The sequence below is a fragment of the Lepidochelys kempii genome, chromosome 7 (assembly GCF_965140285.1).
Source record: "Lepidochelys kempii isolate rLepKem1 chromosome 7, rLepKem1.hap1, whole genome shotgun sequence".
NCBI lineage: Eukaryota > Metazoa > Chordata > Testudines > Cheloniidae > Lepidochelys > Lepidochelys kempii.
This window is the reverse complement of record NC_136386.1, coordinates 104,437,662-104,460,665: the sequence shown is the minus strand read 5'-3', so window position 1 is coordinate 104,460,665 and position 23,004 is coordinate 104,437,662. Positions and strand designations below refer to the sequence as shown.

Genomic DNA, 23,004 nt, shown 5'->3' with positions numbered 1-23,004 from the left:
TCTACCTGTACACAGATCCAGTGGCATCACTATCCTGTGCAACTGTGCAGAGAGGCCATGGCCATTATTCCATCCTATAAACTGGAATGGCAGCTGCCCTGAACTCTGGCCTTGGGTTGGGGGGTGGGGTACATTCCAGCTCCCCAGCATCTGTGAACTCACCCACATAGATACTTGGGCTTTACGAAGGTGAAATGGATTTCACCCTGTATGGGAGGCAGGTAGAGAATCAGACAGATACTTAGATACTTTTAGATTAGATTCCATACTGATAGGAATTAATGAAAACTATGGAACAATTTTACAACTGATATTTTGACAAAACAAAACTGACAATACTTTATTCCCTCCTCTCTGCCCTTTTAGTCCTCAGAGTCCAGTTTAGCGCCCTAAGATCCCACACTTGCTCTGTCTTCTCAATCTCATAGTCCCATGTCTTGGCCACCATCATCCTTTCAGCCAACAAGGTCAGGGGGAAGCTCCTTTCTTAGCCCCTAAGTGACATGAAGCACTCTTTTGTGTATTTGCAATAATCGAGTTGGTCAGACAAAGGTTCATTCGTGGGATTAAAAGGTAATGCCCAGTAAATGAAAGAATACCATACATTATGCCTGTAATGATTACAGTCTTAGTGCTGCTGTTCTCATTCAGGCAAATATTACTGTGGCCTCCATGGAAGTTTTGGGTATGCAAAGAATACAGCTCCAAATTCAGCAATGAAACACTAGGAAAAACCCTACAATTTATTCAAAGTTGCATCTCCTTCATCAACCACAATGAAAAGTATGGAAAAGAGGCTCCACCATAGAGATGTATTAAGCTGTAACATATTTCAGCTACTATGCCATGACTGAAGGGAGCATGACCAATACTTAATATGACGTACACATATACCACCCTGTCCTCCGTACTCTCTACCCTGAAGAATGTGGGGAAGTATGTGTGCTTTACCAGCAAACACAGATTTCAAACTCTCTTGTAACAGTGACCCTCTGTACAGAACAAATTCAAAAATTACTCAGCTGCAAATAATTTATCTCTCAGTAGAAAGTCTAACATAAAATCCATTTATAAGAAGAGGATACAGAAAATCAGAAATTGATCCTTATTTTACATTTTTATATATCTCAAAAACAGTAAAATTTGATAGATTTTGGAATACAGATTGCATTTCCGCATTGATTTTTTTAATAATTTGGTTGCTAAAAAACGTCAGTGAAAAAGCTGTGTTTAGCATAGCTGAAGTGATTGAACTAAGATTCAATTTTTGAATGAAATACTCTCATGGTGGTGTTCCTTTGATTACTGCAAGAGTAAAATCAATTCAGGCATCTGTTTTGCTTTGCAAAACATATAACAGTGTCTGTTTAAAAGAAAAGGAAAGAATAAATGAACCAGTCATTTTCCTTTCTGAATCAAATCTCTTTGCTCATCCTAAGAATTGCCATCCACTTCTGAATCTGTAACAAGCTTTGTGAAATTTCAAAACTTTGTGAAATGTGATGGAATAAAAATACTTAGGTCCAGAATTTGCTCTTTATGTAACTCTTGAGTTAACTCTACAGAAATCAATAGAAATACTCCAAAGCTACACTAGTGTAACTGAGAACAAATTTGGCCATTTGTGAAAAGCTTCCACATCACCATACTGCAAAATGTGACAAAATAGCTCTTTATATCCAAGTCCAACTCAAATATCTGCTTCAATAAGAAAGGGTAGGTGAGGCCAAGTCTCCAAGCTAAGTTCATCTTTTGGCAGCTACTATTTAGAAGACTGCTGAAAAGGCAACATTTTCCTTGTACCAGGGCAAGAGAGGTCAGTAAATGCAATCCAGCCGTTGCAAATAACACCACGAGTAAAGTTACAGAAAAATGAATGTGAGACATAGAAGGGAACAAGTAATTTTTACACCAGTGGCTCTCAAAGAGGAAAAGCAGTGGGGCTTCACTGTGGAAAATGCAAACCTCACTTCCACATAGCAGAAAATCACGAACTTGAAGATCATGTATGTGAACAATTACTCAGTTTGCAAATCTTATTTGACAAGTTTTAGACAATGTACAAGTTTCATTGTCCAAACCAAGTCCCCTTAGGCCAGATTCTACACCCATATTCTGACTGGCAATGGAGCCCCATATACACACAAAAATCCCCTCCCCTTTACACAGATTATAATCTCTACATGCAGCAAAACCACCGCTGAATATGGGACTCTAGGTTCAAAAGCATGCACGCCAAACACCCTGCCCCAAAATGTCCATCCCCAACTTCTTACCTGGAATTTTGAAGGATTAGCTTTCCTTAGCATAGGAGGGTTTTCTGAAGAGTGCTTTATGTACGCAGTGCTCTGCTAGAATTTGGCCAGTATACTGAAGATTTCAGTCTCTTTGCTTCTATGACCAGATTCTGATACCCTTACCCGTGCTCACTAGTCCATTACTCAGTAAATGGTTTTGCTGAAGTCAGCGGGACCTCTTTTGGCATGAGGTGTTTTTACATCACACATAAGGGTGTCAGAATCAGGCACATACTCTTCAAAGTATAGCAGGTATGTCATCAGAGGACGGCATAAGCACAGACAGAGCTGTGCAACACAAAAAAAATTCCCAGTTCCAAGTCATCCTGTAGATTTAAAACAAAAATTAGAAGTCAACCAGCATTCTCACAGGAATCCAAATTGCTCCAGAAAATTTGTATGGGACAGTAGTTATGTGCTGAAAGGCATAATTAAAGCTATAAATATTGTGTAATACTTCTGCCCAGTCAGGGGAGACTGTCCATGTGATAACAGCCATACTTCCCTAGAAGGTTTCAAACAAAACTGGAAGGCTGACTAAATATTAATAGAAAGAGATTCTGATAAGAATGGAGATATTAAAGGCTACAGTTCAAATCGATCCTCATTCTGTGCAATTTAGATATCTCAGAATCGGCATCTGAAATGATAGAGGTCTATATTCACTTTGATGTTTACTTCATTTTTTTTTCTATTTTGGAAAACCCTGTATGTTTAAAGTTTATTCTAATAATTATTTGACATGTGGTCTCATTTCCTCACTCTTTCAGGAAATAATTTAACTTCTGTAGTGGAGACGATAGGGGCTCAGTTCTGTGTATTCTGCCCCCTTTCTAGAGTAATTTAGGTCTGTTTCTGACACTCTGCAAAATAATTGATGAAGAATGTTTTTATTTAGGAGGAGAAAATCTACACAGCACAATAAAACATCCCTACCACCATTCTGGGGCCGAGAAGAGTATTTTACATCACACAAGCCCAAGTTGTATCAGTCTTAGGCCATATCTACACTACTGGTTAAACCAGCACTGCTCTGATCAATGCAGCGGTGTCAATTTAGCAGGTCTGGTGAAGACACTCTAAGTCGATGGGAGGGCACTCTCCCATTAACATAGCATGGTGTAGACACCTCTGTAAGGCAACCTACATTACATCGACTTCAGTTACATAACTTATGTAACTGAACCACCATAATTTAGATCAATTTACAGAGTTAGTGTAGACCAGCCCTTAGATTCTCCATCTGTAAAATGGCTATAATACTTATCTACCTCACAAGGCATATTGCAAGGCTTGATTAATATTTGTAAAGTTCATTGAGACTGACTCAAATTCATAGTAGCCAATGAGAGTCTTTCCACTAACTTCCAAGGGCTTTGGATCTGGCCTCTGGAGAGCCTTGGATAAAAGATGAAAGGTAACAGGCAAGGATAAAGGATTGTTATAAATCTTTTCCCAACCCCAGTTCCAACTGTCTCCTAAACACTTTTCTAATTCATTTTACCTCATGACTTATTGTGTGTTTGGTCATTTATCTGAATCTGTTTAGATGGAAAAGCTATGTTAAGGAAAAAGTAAAGTTTATAAAAAATATAGTAATCTATTACACCCAAATCTAGGATTTAGTTGTAAAATTTATAGTAGGGGAACCACAATCCTCCTGCCATTTCATTACAGTTCAGCATGTAGCTCTTTGCCAAGAAACAAGACACTACTTCTTTCTATGATAAGAGGCGACACTCCTTTCCACAGCATTCCTCTTCAACTTAACCATGGAGAACAGTGATTCAGCCTCACCACAATAAAGGGAACTGATATAACACAGGTAGCTGTCAAGTGTTGCGAAAGATTTCAATAAATAAAAAAGAACCACTTTAATTGTGTAGAGAGGAACAATTCTATCATGAGAATATAATTTTGTCTTGACTTAATGGTTCAGCCATAAAAAAAAAAAAAAAAAAAGCAGGACTATGAAGTCTCCCAGTTTTCCTGCCAGTGGTAGCGACACCATAACGTTTTGCTTGGCTAACAAGATAAAGATACACTTTCACAATTAATAAGTAAAAGACTTGCCTTGATTTAACACTTAAACTACACCTATAACAAAAGGGCAAAGTAATAAATGTTGGTGTTTAAGAAGACAGAAGCTCTGCAGCTGTGCTTGGCTCTCTAACCCACATGATCTCTTCATTTATGTTTAACATCTTAATGAAGGAGAGAGGTTCTCTTCAAAGAAACCCGTATCACTCAAGTGGGGAGGATAATTGCCAGTACAGGATAGTTCTAGCCTAAGCGGTTGTCCTCTACAGCTATGCTAATGACAGCGATAGGCAGAGCCAAAGATTTATTGTTATAGTTCTGCAAGCACACCTTCAGACGAGCTGCACTGTAAATAGAACGCATGGCAGCTTTCAGTCATTAGGGATGACCACGTGCAACCCCACTTGTGAGTTCCATGATTATCCCTAAATCGCAAGAACAACAACTGTTACCCACAATCACATATAAATAACTAAAGCAAGTAGAGATGGGCCTGAACCAAGTCCTGGTCCCAAACACCCCTGCACTTGGAGCGAGCAGATATCAAAATGCAAACCTTCAAATGCAAAATGCCTTCAAATTTTGCAAACAGCGCTGATCTTTATAATGAGCCAAACACGAAACCTTAAATACAAATATCCCCAAAGGCTGGGAGAGTTTGAAATCTAAACACAGACCCAGATCTGAATATTTTGGTTGGAGCCCATCTCTAGGTACAAATTTAAACTGAAAGAATTAAGAGTAATTAAAGGAAAATGATACACCATCTGGTCAGTGAAAAACAACATCAGTTTATTGTCCCCTTGCTCTTAAGGAATAGGAGTGGCAGGGGAAAGACTCCCTTACAAACAAACAGCGGAAAGGGATAGAGAAAAATGACAGGAGAGGGTCAGAGGTGGTTTGTCCGAGTCATCTCAGTTGCTGTTCCTTCTCAGATTAAGGACGTGGTGCTGGCAGTGCTTTTGCATTTTCCTTCTTGGCAACTGAAAGGGGAAAAAAGAGCAAAATTAGTAACTGCAAGCAGCAAATACCAACTGATGGATAAGAACCCAGCAAACTAGAAGAGTGTTGGGCTGCTACTCAGAGGTGGCAGCTATGCTTTCTAATTGACTAGACCATGAGGATCATGGACTCCTGCAAATATCTGATTTGCTATGTGATACTGACACAGAAACAGTGACAGGAGACATGGGAAAACCCACTGATGGCTTTGATACCACCGTTCAGGCTGCACGAAACTTCTTGTGGAGGACCATGATAATGGCACAAAAAGAATCACTCATATCTTAAGCCACTGGGAGATCTCAACTTAAAGTGCAGTTATGGTCAGAAAAATGATTGTAAAAAGGCACCTTCTTACTGAATAGACCTGTATTCAGAGTCTGGTTTATTCACTTTGGTGACAAAAATAAGATTTTACCACTTTTTACTCCCAGTAACACTTCAGAGCCAATACAGCTATGGGAGAGTGAGCAGATTCCGTTCCAAGGGCATCATCTACAGAACTGTTTCGGCTGCAGACTCTTAATTACTAAGGATGCTGCACAAGCCAGGAAGAATCCAGCTTGACTTTGACTTCCCATATTGAGCTGGCAAACAGAAAAACTTTTTTCCCATAAACAGAATAAATATGATATAGAGCCATTGAGAAACACTTTTCAAAGCATAGGCACACTTCAAATATTACTTAAACCCATATCAATGCCTACCTTTGTGAAATGATGTCCATCTACTTACAGCCAGTCAATAATGCTCCAAAGGCAGAGAGTTCTTGGTGGACTCAGGACTTGCTTGCTCAGAGTTCTTGATGATTTATAGGAAGGAGTTTGTCTTGAGGAAAGCTTAAGCTGCAAAACTATACCTCAGAATGCAGGTGTTCCCTATAACAATGCCAAAGTGTCAGTGGTGATCACCAGAGAGGGACTGGATGGACTGAGTACTAGTGAAATTCACCTGCACCACCAGAGAATACAGCCTTTCACAGGACAAGTTAGGACAATGTTGGCAAGCCAGATTCTTCTGTTTTCTTAAGGCTGAACCTGGATAGGCAGAGCTCTCCTGGCATTGTTGACTTAGTGACAAGGCGACATTAAGATCATAGAGTCTGGTGTAAAGCCTAGAAAAATGATTAGTCAGGAAAGTTCTAAAGTTCAAATGGCTCAGATGAACTAAGTAGACTGAATGATCTGAAAAAAGAAAAGGAGTATTTGTGGCACCTTAGAGACTATCCAATTTATTTGAGCATGAGCTTTCGTGAGCTACAGCTCACTTCATTGGATGCTGTAGCTCACGAAAGCTTATGCTTAAATAAATTGGTTAGTCTCTAAGGTGCCACAAGTACTCCTTTTCTTTTTGCGAATACAAACTAACACGGCTGTTACTCTGAAACCTGAATGATCTGAGTTTCTCAAACCTAGTGACCTATGAAGTGTGTCATCTAGGCACAACAAGCATGCAAAACCCATTATTTAGTATAGATTCCATTACAGATCCCATCAGTATGGTTACAATCCGTAGGGCTGGAGACAGTTCAAAAATCTTAACTGCCATTGTCATAATTTGTGTTATTGGGCAATCTTTGTTAATAAATAACCTGAACAGGCGAATGTTCTCAGTGACACTTTCCACTGCTGAGGTGTTAGCTTAGAGCTTTCCATTAGTCTACTGGTTGAAAAGCCTCAGAAAACACACAGATATAGAAAGAACCACCCCTTTCAAAAACCAGGGTTTTAAGCTACTCATCCACCCAAGGAAAATATTTGAAGAACAAGGCTGCCTAGAATGACTCTGTGCTGAGAGAAATTATCTAAATCTAAAGGTGGAAGGAAATGATGTAGCTATTCATTTGAAGCAAGCCAGATAAAGTGTCATGCAGTTGAGCTAATATGCCATAATAAAGTTTGATAAAAGGTCAAACGCATCAATTACAATAATATATACATCTTTGTTCTGATACCACACAGCTGGCATAGGGCAGCTGGGTCTTATGTTTACGGTAGTAGTGGAGTGCTGGAGAAGGTCTTGGTGTTTTCTTTTCAGGGAACCATAGAATGAAAACTAGCTATACCTCTTATTAGTACATTTCAGTAATTTAAGAGGGACATTGGTGTGTTGATTATTTAGTGTTAACATCTCACTGGCCCCACCCAGGTCCTGGAGCTGAAGTTAGATTCCTGATGAGATACGTGGGTGAAGCTCACACACATGTTGGTATATTTGTTTTAGCCTGCTGGCTCAAAATAACCAGCACTGCAACGTGTTATACAACGGAGGCTTTCTTTGCAACTTGAAAAGAATAGGGGCTTGCTTTTTTTAATGCTATTCTAGTTTCTTTAGAATATATAGATTCTCTGTGCCTATGGCTTTTGAGTACCTTACATTGACTGACTAAGGGCCCTTGCAGTGGACTGAAATAGGCCTTAGACAGAATTATAACAGTGGATGTTATTCCATGCACACATTCCCAAAGAACCCACTGATCTTAGGCAACTGAGCCACTACAGTGCCAACTGGTTAAGGAATACAGTAGCCCCTCAGAGTTACGAACACCTTGGCAAAGGAGGTTGTTCGTAACTCTGAAATGTTCATAACTCTGAACAAAACATTACAGTTGTTCTTTCAAAAGTTTACAGCTGAACATTGACTTAATACAGCTTTGAAACTTTACTATGCAGAAGAAAAATGCTTCTTTTAAGAATCTTCATTTAAATGAAACAAGCACTGAAACAGGTTCCTTACATTGCCGAATCTTTTTTTTTAACTTTCCCTTTATTTTTTTAGAACAGTCCTGTACTGTATTTGCTATTATCTCTGCTGCTGCCTGACTGCTGCCTGATTGCGTCCTTCCGGTTCCAAGTGAGGTGTGTGGCTGCCCAGTCAGTTTGTAACTCTGAGGTTCTACTGTAGTTGTTACCAGTTAGGTTGCTCTGATTCCCCCTGCAGAGGTGCTAATGTCTGGACAGTTATTCCCTTCTGTATGGTAATGAGCAGTGTAAGTGGCTGGCTCCACTTGGATTTCATCTCACGCTTGCAAATGGCTGATGCCACTCAGGACTCTCCAGAATTCTGGAACTAGATTTTGGAATCTGTACCTTACATAAATCTCTTTAACGAATGAGAAGCCAAACTTCTGTGAGTTGTCTGAGTTAGTGTGAATTTGGCAGACTGAACAGCAAACTTGTGGAGCCCGGCAGCCTTTAAATTTCTTTGTTTTCCTCAGGTTCATTAAACACACAACAATCTGTTACCAGATGATGGTTCCTATATGTGGAAGCTTCAAAGGAACCAATTTTGATAGTTCCAGTGGAAATATGGAAATACTGTACAGAGAGGGGGGAAGGGAACTCTCCTTCCTGTTCTTCACAATTCATCAGTGCAAAGGGACACACTAGTTGCATCCACTATGCTAAATTAAGGAAGCTTTGGAGGGAAGTGCTCAAGCAATTTCCTTTAGCTATTGCCAACTACACTACAATGCTCAGCTCTAAATTTGGAACATCAGAGTATCCATCAGAGCTGATGGAACTTTGTGAAGCTTCAACAGGGATGGGATGTAAGGGAGTGAGAGGATGAAAAGACAGATAGGACATATGTGTTACATATGACCCACCATCTGAGCTATGTGGACAGACTGGATGCAGATGCCTTCATAAGTCAAGAGCAAATGAGCAGGACAACATTACTTATATCTTCAAAAGTTTCTCAGGTCTTTGGGTAATGAGGAAAATCTAAGGGTCACAAGTAATTCCACTAATTTCAGTCAGACTACTTGAGAAGTAAGGCACTACACAGTGAGAGTAAGACTGGCAGAATTTGACTTGTTGTTTTAATGAGACTCACAGAGTAAGACTACCCTATATGAATAAAAGTGGCAGAATCTGTCTATTCAGGAGTGGTTTAATTTTGTGACGAGTTATAGTAGCTGTTGCTTCAGCCTGTCCATGTTTTCTCACATAAAGTCTTCCTCTTTGAAGAAGTCAAAGCAACATCCTGCCATGACTGTCCTTTGAATCAAAGCCAAGTAGCACCTAAAGAAGCTGCTTTCTTGAAAACCATTCTAGTGAGATATATTTGGGGGTCTAGTATTTATGTTTATAGTTTCACTTGCATTTTAACACCTCAGGGAGCCATTTATGGGGGTGAAATAATACAAAATCTGGTATTCTCATAAGTTTCAGAGTAACAGCCGTGTTAGTCTGTATTCGCAAAAAGAAAAGGAGTACTTGTGGCACCTTAGAGACTAACCAATTTATTTAAGCATAAGCTTTCGTGAGCTACAGCTCACTTCATCGGATGCATACTGTGGAAAGTACAGAAGAACTTTTTATACACACAAACCATGAAAAAATGGGTGTTTACCACTCTCATAGTATCATTCTCATAGTATTTCAGTTCCTGGAGGGTAGAAACAGCAGGAGACTAGAACTCTTATAATTCTAAACCTATAAGGGGCTCCCTGAGGGCCACATTGGGGAACTCTTATTCACACATACTCAAATGAATAGCTCCACTAAACTGCTGAGATTACTCATATGAGCAAGTGTGCCCCAACAAAGTAAAGCAATCTAATCTGCCTCTGAAGTATTAGAAAGAGATACTGAAAAGCAAACACAAATGAAATATCTGCTTGTATTCAGGCTGAACCAAGCACCTTATTTTCAGCTTTCTTCAAATGCTGCCTCTGAGATACTGCTCAATTCCCTTCAGTGTTGAGTCATTTAGAATTGCATGCACATCCACAAAAAAGAAAATCTGCATTTTCCCATTGATACCCCCAACAGCAAGCTGACTTTGTAGTATTTGCTAGGGAATAATTATCTACTTATGGTATTCAAAAATAATTATTCTGAAGTCTATATTAACATCAAGTCAGAACGAAGTTAAGGCTCAGGCTGAAGTTTATTTTAGTCCATAATTTCTCAACCTTCTTTCATACTCCAGCCTTCTCTTGGTGGCTTCTATCCCCTCTCACTTCTGAGCGGTTTTGAGGAAAGAAGACTGTGGTAGCAAGGCTGTGGTGGCATGAAGTGAGGCAGCAGCTTCCACAAGTGCTTCTAGCCATCTCCACAGACAGAACATCTACTTCATTTCTTGCTTACCTCCATCCACACTCCCTCCTGCTCCATAAAAATCAGGAAGTGAAACGGACTCCTCAGTGCTCACATATGCAGCAGAGAAATAGGAAGAACAAAAGTGAGAAGTTTCAGTCCATTTTGAGCCATGATTTTTAACTAAGGGCTCCCAGGAGCCTCGTCCAGCATATCTCCGATCTCACCACAGTTCTCTTCCGAAGCAACATCTTGAGAAGAACTGACCCAATGCTGAATCCTGACAGCTTCAAAGCTGATGACAGTCCCTGTGCTATTTGGATAAACAACTGTGCCAGCTGTTTTGTCAGTGCACAACAATGAATGATTCCTCAGTACAAACACAGAAACTAGAAAACTCATCCCTGTTATATGGGAAAATCCATATCAACATGTTGCATGGGCTAATTACAGTACTGCCAACTCCAGGCGTTTGAAAATCATGAATTAGGCTGCCCAAAATCATGAGATTGGTTTAAAAATCATTAGATTTGTTTTTTAAATGTTGGGTTCTTTCCCTTTGTCTACTGGTTTCTGAGCCTTTAGGGAGCATTTGCTTCACATTTTCAAGCATTCCTTGGCGACCATGCCTCGGCTCATAATGCATTTCTTTGCATGAGAAGCTCAGCTTTCATTTAAAATCTCTTGATTCCAGCAGTTGGGGATTTAAGAAACACACATTGCGAGAGTTGGCAATACTGTAATTACCTAATATTACTTGATTAACGTACATCAACCCCTTTTTAGAAACATCAACATTTGCATGTATTTCCTTCCAATGAAAGGACAAACCAAAGGTCTATGATCAGATACTGGTAACCATTTCTTGGCTTCTTTGTGAATTTAAAGAAACCCTCTCAGAATTGTGTGCGTGACTGGGTTGTCCAATGCAAAAAGACTCACTTATAAGCTCTACTAGACATTTAAAACTTGGCTTCTTCTGGCCTGGTGAGGCACTTTGTTCCATCCCTCCCATGAAATCCTGGTGTTGCACTTCCACCCCTTGGTACAACCCTCTTTAGGTTCTGTAGCTACTTGATGTTAATTGATTTATGTTTCATTTTATTTTAGTCCCATAAAACACTTTTACTATTATGATTCTCTATTAAAGGGGCCTCCTTTTGCTTAGAAAAGCATGAGAAAGAAAAATGAATGTTTCTGACTCTTTCAAGATAATAAAAGTTGACTCAGTGCTATAGTATCTCCTGGATGGGAATTGGTTATCTGAATATCAGAAGACCTGTTTCTCTAAATGGGTATACTCAATGTTAGACATCTTTCCTCCTTTTTAAAAAATGGGCCAGTATAAACTAGCACAGCTCCATTGAGAGCCAGCTAGCAGCAGCTGAGGATGTGTTTCAATCAATCTTCAGTCATAGAAAAAGTAAATAATATTCTGCCTTCAATAAAATCATGCAATTCTCATTAGCAACAGTAGGAATTATTGCATATCAAAGGGTTCCCTAATTAGTTCTCTTGCTAGAGAGATTATCTCATTTGATAAGGTCTTTTATGTTCTGCACCTATTCAGGGCAAAGAACTTGTCTCCCCACATATATGTAAAAGAGCATGCACACCTTTGGCATCACATTAGTAAATAATAACAATAGTAAATAATAGAAAAACGATGTATTTATTACAGGAAAAAGTCTATGCAAAATGCACACTGTACTGATTTTTTAACAACTGTAAATGCTGGTATTGTATACACTACTGAAAATATCTGCAAAGTATTTTGAGATCCCTAAGGACGAAAACTACTTAAAAATTGTACAGATATTATTCTGAAATGTTAGAACACAGTTACATGACCAAAATATGACTTTTCTATCACATTAGGTGTCAAAAGTTACATCAGGTGTAAAGGATTAATAAAGTTTCCATTCATCAATTATGTAAATTAAAAGCTGTTGTGTGGGTGAAACTGATGATTGGCTCAATGATGACAAACCCAATAATTTAAAACACTAGAGCTAATTCTGTTCTTACATCAAACCGTGCTCTATCTCTCCTACTCCAGTTTTAAACAGAGCAGAAATCCATCTACCCACAGTCCTCTTGTTTTCTGCAAACATTTGGACTACCCATCTCCAACAGGGTGCCCAATTCATACTGTGCAACAGGTGTAAGATGATTTCACTCTTCTCTTGAGTGCTTCCTTATTAATTAGCTTTTAGCATGTATCTGCTGCCAATTAATACAAGAGAGAGTTTTCTAGTGGTCACATTTTTGTAGGTTAGACGGTCAATATGAGGCGTATGCATGGAAAAACTAACAGCATATAGTATTAAAAGAGAAGAAGACACTGAGTTCATGCCAAAGTCAGTGCCTGCTCTCCATAGATAGAATGGAAAATGGTACAGTTCTTAAGAACTAAGGTGATAGGATTCTTATAAATATCAAAGAATAGATAGTTAATGTTTTTTGCTTTTAGAAGATAGTCCGTGGGCCCAATCTTAAAGTTTTACTCAGTCACAACTTGGACAAACTCCAGCTGGGAAGAACTGAGTAAGGACATCAGGATTTGCCCTTGATGAGCACAAGCAGACAGTATGAAGTTAGTGTGGAAAATGGCTGGTGGTGACAGAACTTCCAGGGTTTCTTCAATAACTGAAAACTATTCTGTCAATGTGACAGACTCACTTCCCTTTGCAGTGCTTTACACCATGCCTTATAACTGAGATATCCTTAAAAAGGAATAAAGCTCAACTTAATACTGCCTAATTAGTTTGAATTTACATGCTGAGAAGCAGTGTGTTCCAGTGAAGTCAATGGGACTACTTGTGTAAGTGCTATTAACCATGAGTAAGGTTTGAAAAATCAGACCCTCTGTCTGTAATTTGGACTTTCATTTCAGTTCTAACATTATTATTTTAAAGTCTGTGATCTTACTGTGTCTGTGAATTACACCATTGTCACACTACACAAGAGGCGTGCACACAGCTAAAACAATAGTTTGATTGGATTGCTAGTACCCTTATTATATGCAATCACATAAAAGAGTTTGAATTTTAAAAATGAAGTTAAAAACACTTAATTTGTCAAAACATATAAGAGTATGTATTATATTCATGGAATGGCTTGGGAAGTCTTAGGATAAATTTGTTTCCAAAGAATTCAGCATTATTAAATTGCTCACTTCAATACATATATATATAGACAAAGAGCAGATCTACTACATGTAAGTAATGTACATTCATTTAGTTTCATGGGTTTATAGCCAGAGTAGTTAATTTGTATAGAGATCTAGGGCCTGCGTCAGCAGCCACTGAAATCAATGACAAAACTGCCTTTCACTTCTGTGGAAACAAGATCGCATCTATAGTCTGAATTATTTAGCCAATGTTTAGCCTTCTAGATAGCAAGTATGAAAAATGTTTGCAATTTTACCCAGTCTCTGCCCCCTCCTGACCTGTATCCAATAATAACAATTTATCCAAAACCTCTATGGGAAAAGTAATTTTGACCAACAGCATACACAATGAGCAACAGAAACTGTGGGTGAATAAGTTTTTCCAAATTAATCTATCAGTAATTTTAAATCTTCTTTAAACATGATCCTTTCATTGTGCAAAACACTCTCTACTGCATTATATTTCAATTATAACACAACTGATATTTCAATAAATGGATTATCTTTTCTAGGTTAATGGAGATGCTACAAAAGACTAATGTAGATTTTTCTTTTAAAGCTTTCCTGTGTCTTCCTAATTGTAATGGATTTTCAGTTCTTGCACTTGATGGTATGTTTTGACATATATTTAATTGTATTAAAATTTGCCCCTTCAAAAATGTTATATGATATTGTTTTTTAATGGCTGTGGCAAAAAAAAACCCCATAATTGGTTTTAGTAGCATACACTTAAAGTGACTTCATGACATGTATGACTATTATCAACACAGAAGGTTTGATAATAGGCTTCAGTGCTACTAAGGTTATCACACAAATATAAAACCTAGACCATTCAAAAGTATTGTCGCTTTTAGCATATCATTGTGACACAAGAAATGGCTAGAGCACCCAGCCTTGCTCAACTGTTAGATAACATCCCAAAGAAATATATAATAAAGAGCACATTTTGTACCTAAAGCTTTACATCCATAGCACTTTGCAAAGATTGGTAAGTATTATTATTCCTATTTCATAGCTGAAGCAACTAAGGCACAGAGAGGAAAAATGACTTGCCCATGGTCACACAGTTAGTCAGTGATAAAGCTGGGACTAGAACCCAGGTCTCTTGACCCCAAGTGCCATGCTCTAACCATTAGATCACTATGCCTCCCTATTAAAAGCTATCCTATAAAACACATTGGAATGCATCCGATGAAGTGAGCTGTAGCTCACAAAAGCTTATGCTCAAATAAATTTGTTAGTCTCTAAGGTGCCACAAGTACTCCTTTTCTTTTTTCTATAAAACACTACCGCTGTCTACAGGGAGAAATCTCTCTGCTCCTACCAAACCATATTATAGAACTCCTGATTATATCAGACATATTGCCACTCAATAAATTTTTACAGAAGCAAGCAGAAACAACCTGTTGGCGTGTGAGTGGAGTACACAATATGTGCTATGTGAAATAAATGAGATAGATACCTCAAATTTTTACCAAATTTAAAACCAGTTTTCATAATAACATCACCATGAGGAGAATCAATGCAGAAGAACAGCAGGCCACAACACAATTTGACATTTCAAAATAGCTAGCACCAGTGCTGATTTAAAAACTAAAAAACTGAACTCTGAAAGATGAGTTGGACTAGTTTCATCATTTCTTCTCCACAACTCTAAACCTAAAACTAGAAATCCTAAATATAATGTAGAAGGTTGCCCTGGTGATGACCAAAGAGACTGTGAGTGTTTCCCATAATGTGTAAGTTAGGGACAGTCTAAATAAAATAGGACCATAGGCCTTGATCCACACGCAGAACAAAGGCAAAACATGGCCACATAACTAGGCTACTGGAGATGTGCATTACAGACACAAAACAAAAGATCTCTTAAAGCGACTTTCTGATCTTTAGGATCTTTAGAACCATAGCTGGAACTAAGAAGCCTTTCATGATGGAGATGCCCTAGTTATGGCAACTGAATTCCAACACAGAAATACTGCAAACACATCAAAAGGCCACTTCAAAGCAATCGTGTTGTGATTGGTTGACCTGTTGGAATTGCTTTATACCACTCCACTGGCACAAGGGAATCCTCAGGTGGTTTAGAGTTGGCATAGCATCTCCTATACCATACACACACACACATACATTTCGGCTACTGACTAAAGAGGCATAGCTGGGTTTCCAGTTCACCTGGCTGTTCCTCAGCTGTGGGGCTTCTGACAGCCAGCACAAATGAGTCTGCTTTTCATTTATACTGGAGAGTGGATGGATGCCTGGAAGGCCACAGATCAAGAAGACTGAGGCAAAATAGTCATTAAATGCCTAGGCTTTCTTGATATCCTCCATTATTAGCATGCCTACCCCACTAAGTAGAGGACCTACACTTTCCTTCATCTTTCTTTTGCTCCATATGTATTTAAAAACCTCTTCTTATTGCATTGTATGTCCCTTGGTAGGTCTAACTCATTTTGTGCTTTAGCCTTTCTACATTTTGTCCCTACATGCTTGTGCTATTCTCTTGTACTTCTCCTTAGCATTTTGGTGCTTTGATGCAAATTTAGTGCAAGGGAAAGGTACCTGACTGACCCTTGTGGAGACTGAAGTCCTCCTATCTTACATCACAAGCAATCGCAAGGTTTGCTTCCCCACAGGACTCCAATAATGTGCTTTAAGTCTGACCTGGAAGGATATTATATTTAGGGGTAAAAGGATAGCTCTACCTTCACACCCAGCCAATTCTCAGCTCCTTCACTGAGACTGTCAACAAAGTTGCTGATTTATACCAGTTGTGCTCATTTTTGTGACTTCCATCACCAAACCTCATTTCTCATCTGCCATAAAATAACCATCATAAAGACTTCTGGTCATTTCAAATTAAGCTGGTTTTGAACTGGCAACCAAGAAAATTGGTAAATTTTTAAACTGCTATATCAACATCTGCCAAATTCCATTTCTAACAAAGCCTCGTATTTGTAAAGCTATGGCACAAATGACAAACTCTTTTTGTTCACTTCATTCCAGTACCTACAGCACAGTATAATTTAAAAAGTGCTAAACCTTTGGCTGTGAAAAGCAAACTTTATGGCCAACTTCAATAAAAATAGGGAATTACGTAACCCAAGGGATGACTCAAATGGGCTGCAGTACAGCAACACCGATGCTACTGTTATATTTAATTTTCTGAAAGCAAAAACCATGACCAAGGTTTGCTTGGGCCCTTTTTGGTACAATGCACAAAATGAGCACAGCAGATTTTGCAATCATTATTCTAATTTTTAACCTTCATTTTAAATACAATTATTACTACAGAATTACACTGGGATGAATTTGTCCCTATACTAAAGAATGACTGGAATTTGTTGTGGTTTCTATACTTCTGCATTTATTAATGTCAAACAATTTCTTCCCGAGAGTTCCCTTGGATAGAAGGCTTTTTCTGCAGCAAATCTTATTAGACAAAGTTTAGAACCCATGAAACAACCTATTCAAACCAACAAAAGTCCTGAGTGTGAATTAATTGCTGGGTCAGGCTCTTAATGTTCAAAACAAATTTAACATGCTGATGACTTGGAGATGCATGCATGCAAACTCTGTAATACTGAAGTCCAGAGGTTCACACCAACAGGGCTGAACTTCTAAATTAAACTCTTGCTTGGAAATTTTGTCTTTCTAAAGGTGGACAACCCATAAAAGTATGAAAAAAATCAAAACAGCCTCATGATCTGTTAGCTAGTTCATTGTACCGAAGCCATGTTCTGCATTACTGGCCTAAGCAAATAGCTAGGTCAGAGTTGGCTGGGCTGTGAATTTGTAGCATAACCTTGTTATGAAACAATAAATTCCCTCATCATGTGTATATCATGCACATTACTGATATGCAAAATAAGAGTACAAAACGGAAGCTCTTGGGCCTGATTCTGCTCTTCCTTACTCCAGTAAAAATCAGGAGTAACTCAATGGAAGACAGAAAAACTTTTGCGAAACTGGTGTGAGAGGGGAATCAGCTCCAGTGACTTCTGTGGAGATATTCCTGATTCACACCAGTGTGAGCCTGGTCAAAATCAGGTCCATGGTCCACATGACATATAATGAATTCTATCATTACAGAGGTGTCCAGAGCGTATGGTGAGAGGGCCATAAAAGCAGGTAGGTAGATAGATGAATTAGATTTCTCTCTGAAATGTCATAGCTGTCTCTCCTAGGCATTTCTAATGCACACATCACTGTAGCATCTAGTCTAACAAATATGCTAGTAGGTCTGCATTCTGAATAGCACTAATTTTATAGGCCTGGAATCTGCACTCTGATAAAATTGCATTCATAATATTCAGGGAGCTATTGTGCAAATCTGAATTTTCCTACATGCTAATGTAGAGCTCTGCTATCTATTTGCAGCCATTCGGGTTCAGGTCTTGTTAGTAGCTGATACACTCACAATCTCCCAAGAGTAGTATGGTGGAAAATTCCCTTCTCTTATGCTGATTAGTTTATATTTTAGTTCTCCTGGGATCAGACACACAAGAGGCTGTTAGTATGATATTTCTTAAATGGCCTTGCAAGGACCTCTGCAATGCAAAACACAGGTTCCTGGTACAGATTGCCAAGCTTGCCCAGCCATTGCCCCCAGCAGAAGAGAGGGGAAAATGGCTGTCACAGTCACAATTTTTAACCATGGTGATACGATACAAAATTCTACAAAGTGGAACCTTTGAAATGCAAAGTCCTCCAAGGCCCTTCAAATATTTTTATTTTCCCTAATTGTTTCTGCCACACATCCTTCGCCTTCCCTTCCTTGTCAGGGAAACAGGGGCAAAAAGAAACCAAACAGGTCTCTGTTCCTAAAAACAGACGCCCCTCACTCTTCCTTTTCCACTGTACAAACATCTCCTAGCTCTTTCATGCTACCTTGGCTGTCCTGCTTCTCCATGGCACCAGAAGAAACAAGACTTTGTTCTCAGTGTTTTTTCACCCTAAGATACAGAGTTCCTCTAGGTACAGGTATTTTACAGGAATGATCATTTCCTCCCTCTTACAACATGCCAAGAGGATCCCAAACCCCTAGGCTGGCTCTGTGGGCTAAACCCTTTAAATACCAGTGAACAACTTTGACAGTTCTCACTGCTTCACCTATTTGGTCCAAATTCTGACCTGATGTAGCCTGATGTTAATCACGAAGAACTCAAATTAAGTTAATTTCACATCAGTGTGAAGGGGGGTGTAAGTGAATCAGAATCAGACCATTCAAATTGGTTTTGTTAGTTTGTTTCGTTTTTCTTTCTTTTGCTGGGATTTTGTAGGAATAGCACAGAGAATATATCTCCTTCATCCACTCTCAGAAATAGCTAAGGAGTTTCCACTACAGAGTGAGGGAGAGAAACCCTGTAGAATTTTGGGAGAAAGGAAAGAATGGAAGAAACAGCCTCAAAACATGTAGCAGCCTGTCACAAAATCAGAACTTGAACAGTAATATAAAATGGACACAGTGTATAAAACACAGTTACACCTCTATTCATTCACTGGAAAAGCTTCTTTAAACATGTTCTCACAAATCTATTATAGATTGATTCTGGCAAAAGTTGTATGCCTTACTGTGCCATGAAAGTTGTTGAAATTGAATCACAATGTGTTATACTGAAAAAATACACTAAAGTTACATAAATACATACATAATTTTAGTGGACTGTATAATATAGATGTATATATGAGAACCCTAGCCTAAATCAATTCTGGATCTGCTTTGTACACTGCCTGCTCAGCCTGTATATACTGATTCTGAGCTCTAGAAGGCAGTGGATCAGATATTGATTCATTTATACTAGGGATCACGTTCAGAGCTCAGTCAGGACTATGATTCAGGTCTAGGTTCAGATTAGATAGTGCTGCATAACTGAGTTTTTCCTCACAAGATATCTGTCTTATAAGACAGAAGTCTCATGTAAGTTGTCCTCTGAAACCGGGCCTGTATCCAAACCAGAACCAGGAAATATAAACCCTCCTGTTTTAGATCTGACCTGGAAACAAAAAAATTGAATCTGCAGATTCAGAAACAAAAATTGCCTTCCCACTTTTGAAATGTAAAGGAGTGCAAGCAATTCCTGATGTGGATCATCTCGTTCTGTGAATGTATGTAGTACAATGTGTGTCTTCAGTAGCCTTTCTAAAGCCAGTTTAATTTGGGGAGGGAATTCTACCTCTGACGGTGACAGAAAGAAAGAAACACTTATATGGCAGACAGTTTTTTAAAAATGGCAGCTGTTTGAAGCATGTAATAAATGGCACTTCTGCACCTTTGACTGCCCCCACCTGCATTCTGCCTATTAATGCAGCTACATCAGGGCTAATTTTAACATTCCAAACCTCTGAGCAGCTTCAAACAGCCTTAACAGTGCTGCTTAAAGTGGCCTGAAAAAATGGGGTTTGGGGGGAGAATCTATCGGAATCTAGAAGCAGCATCTTTGGTACGACAGTGTTTAAAGTGTGCCCTTCATCCACCTGGCTCAATCTGGGGGGCCAAGGGGCTGGGTCTGTAACCCCTTGCAAACTCTCTCTCCCCTCTCTTCCCCCCCCCCCACACTTCACACACTGTGCCTTTATTTTTTATTTTTTTATGACAAAGAAATGTTTCCATCTTTCTCTCCATATGAGGAATAGTCCTCCCCAAAATTACAGTGGGCTGAGGCCCCACATACGTAAATAATAGAACTGATCAAAGCATTCAGATTTTGAAAATTTTGACAACATTTTTCACCAAGAATTTGGTTTTTTGAGCCACCCAAAACATTTCTACAGAAATTCTGTCTTAAATTTTCTGGTTTTTCAACCAGACTTAGTAAATATTTAGTCCTAGATCAGTCACAGGTTGAAGGCACTTATTATCCTACAGGATTGGCACTTTGTTAGCTGAGAACTGTTACAGTGACACATTCTGTACTCTAATATTCTGTGTATTGTTCAGAAATCATAGCTGTGCTGCCAGGAGAGGGACAGAGCTGAGCAGACCAGGCCATGCAGATGCCATGTGCATCGCTGCTGTTTAGAAAATGGCTCCTTCAAGAGAGGGATGAAGAATCTGGCTAAAAGGTGATGGAACTAAATAGGATAGAAGACGAAATGTAAAGCCACTCAAAGTGTTCAGTATTTTTACAAAGATAGTTATTCCAAGATAATGTTACCTTTGCAATTTGCAAGTAGCTTTTAATTTGTCAAAATATACTCTTACTGTTGTTTGAGCATTTAAAAAGAAAACATCCACATCTGGTTTGAATCTCCAGCTGAAGCTCACTTTATCAGCATGTTATATACCTTTTTTTATGTCACATTAGAGGGATTTTTAAGCAGATGGGTACATTTCCAAACTACAAATCCAGCTGAAGACAGCTATAGATATATATGCTGGCTGCATGGCAAATGAATCCTTTGAACTACTCATTGTGCATGAGCTTGCACTCTGTTACAAACGCTATATATATTATTTGGTGTCAAGGAAATTAAATCTTTTAAGACTCCTGGGGAGAAAAGTCTTAAATAATACAAAGAAAATGATAACCTCTCTGTAGGTATTTTGAACAATCTCATATAATTTAATGGAGAAATGTATCCTTGCTATAGTACGCTTTGGATGGCTCAACTACTTCATAGATTTGTAGAGTAAATTCTACAGAACCCAATTAAATATATGTAAAACCCAAATGTATTCAACTCCATTGGACTTCACTATAAAGGTAGTCAGATTGCTCTTCATTACCCTCTGTTGGAATGATTCACCTAATGATACTTAGATACGCCCCTCACCCCTGGTATTCAGGAAGTAAAATTCTACAATATGGCTACCAACAGGAAGAAATAATGTGAAGAAATGAGGGACTCATTGAAGGGAAGAGTTTTAAATAGCTAAAGATGGCGCTGGCAAGTGTGTCAATGCAATACATTCAGTCAAATGTCCGTCCTGCTATGCATTTAAGTCCTGGTACAGCTAGGTGGATCAGAGTTTTGTAGCTGGTGGTTTGAACTTTCAAGTTTCAGCTGTGCTAACCGTTACTCCCAGTCTGGAAGGGCAGTGGAATAAATTGATACATTCAGGAAAAAAATTACACAGGCAGAGCATACTAATTCTAACACAAGAGAAATGGTTGTTCGCTACAGCCCAAACTCTTGAAGGGCAACTCCATCCCCAACCCTCATTGGCGAGGCTATATGAATTTGTCTGTTTTTCCTGCAACAAATGTACATCAAAGCACCTAATTGATGCCATTCTCTCAGCACATGCCAGCTTCACCATTATATTTTGCTTGGTTTTGTAGCTTGATACAGCTTCTCTATGGCCAACTCACCACTAAAGTCTGCTGAACTCAGGGCAGTCCTTATGCACTGTACCACTGGGAGTACAAATGAAAGCACAACCTTCCATCATTTCAGCAAAGATATAATATACCCATGATCCAAAAAAGGGGTAGTAATACAAATATGGAGACACACAGTTTGTTTCCATCCCCAACTTATTTTATGGTGGAAAAAGTGCAGAGTATTAACACGTAATAACCCAGTCTCAAATATCTTAGCTGCACCAGGTTTGTCACAGAGTGTATTCGAATTAAGATGAAATCAGAGCCTATGACAAAATTGACAACAAATATAATAATTTCACAAGACTAGCTGTTACTTTGGTCAGCATTAGTAATGAGTTCTCACATACATGATTTTCTCAGCTAACAAGATCACATACCATATGGGCCAGTTAATGCTGCCGCCATCTATTTCCCTGCTGTCAGTAGGCTCAGCAAGAAATCAGTCTGCTATTACCAGTGAATACAGGCTATTAGTACATAGGCAAGGAAGTCACATGGAGGTATGCTATCATGTTTTTATGAAAAAAAGCCATTTGAATATCTCTGTCAGCATACAGCAAACAGCTGTACTGGCCTTAAGACAACCCCCAAAAAGATAAGGGAGCAATAAATCCTCACCATATTTGACAACAGCCAACCATAGCACTCATTTGCTTTGGATATAGGAAAGTATACACTGGCTTGTACAAAAGCACTGACAGACATACACCTAACGTTAAAATGTACAGTTTACTAGTGGGTACCCTATAGTCAAAGAACATACTGTATATATAATGCTAGAGAGTCGAGCCTATAGGAGGCCGAAGGCCATTTATCATAGGCAGCCAAGAGCTGTTCTTTGTTCACCATCAAAGTACAGTATGTCTAAAATATACACTGAGGCATAAAGAATCCAGGAGCTGTATTTCAGCCCAGCAGTGAGACACCTGAGGAGACACAATATCCAGTTAAAGTAGCTGCAGGAAATATCGCTGCTACAATATACAGGGGGCCCTACATACACATATAGAGCACTGTGGACAAATGTTATTATGGAGTGGACTATAAAGCACTCAGGGACAACAGAACGCATGTCAGCTTTGCAAGCCTGGCTATGATCAGATTTACTTCTTTCTTTTAGC

The 23,004-nt window shown here is 38.9% G+C and overlaps 2 protein-coding genes across 4 annotated transcripts in view; both read right to left on the bottom strand.

Moving 5' to 3' along the window:
• FAM53B (family with sequence similarity 53 member B) overlaps window positions 1-23,004 on the bottom strand; it is a 128,273-nt gene that overhangs the window by 100,922 nt on the left and 4,347 nt on the right. The gene's annotated exons all lie outside the window — the stretch shown is intronic.
• Window positions 5,109-23,004, bottom strand: part of EEF1AKMT2 (EEF1A lysine methyltransferase 2) — a 48,317-nt gene continuing 30,421 nt past the window's right edge. For both annotated transcript variants that reach the window (XR_012160055.2, XM_073354117.1), the window contains one exon: window positions 5,109-5,320. Coding sequence is in view for 1 of the 2 variants with exons in the window: in XM_073354117.1 (XP_073210218.1) it covers window positions 5,274-5,320 (47 nt within the window). In the remaining variant the exon portion in view is untranslated. The remainder of the gene's footprint in view (window positions 5,321-23,004) is intronic.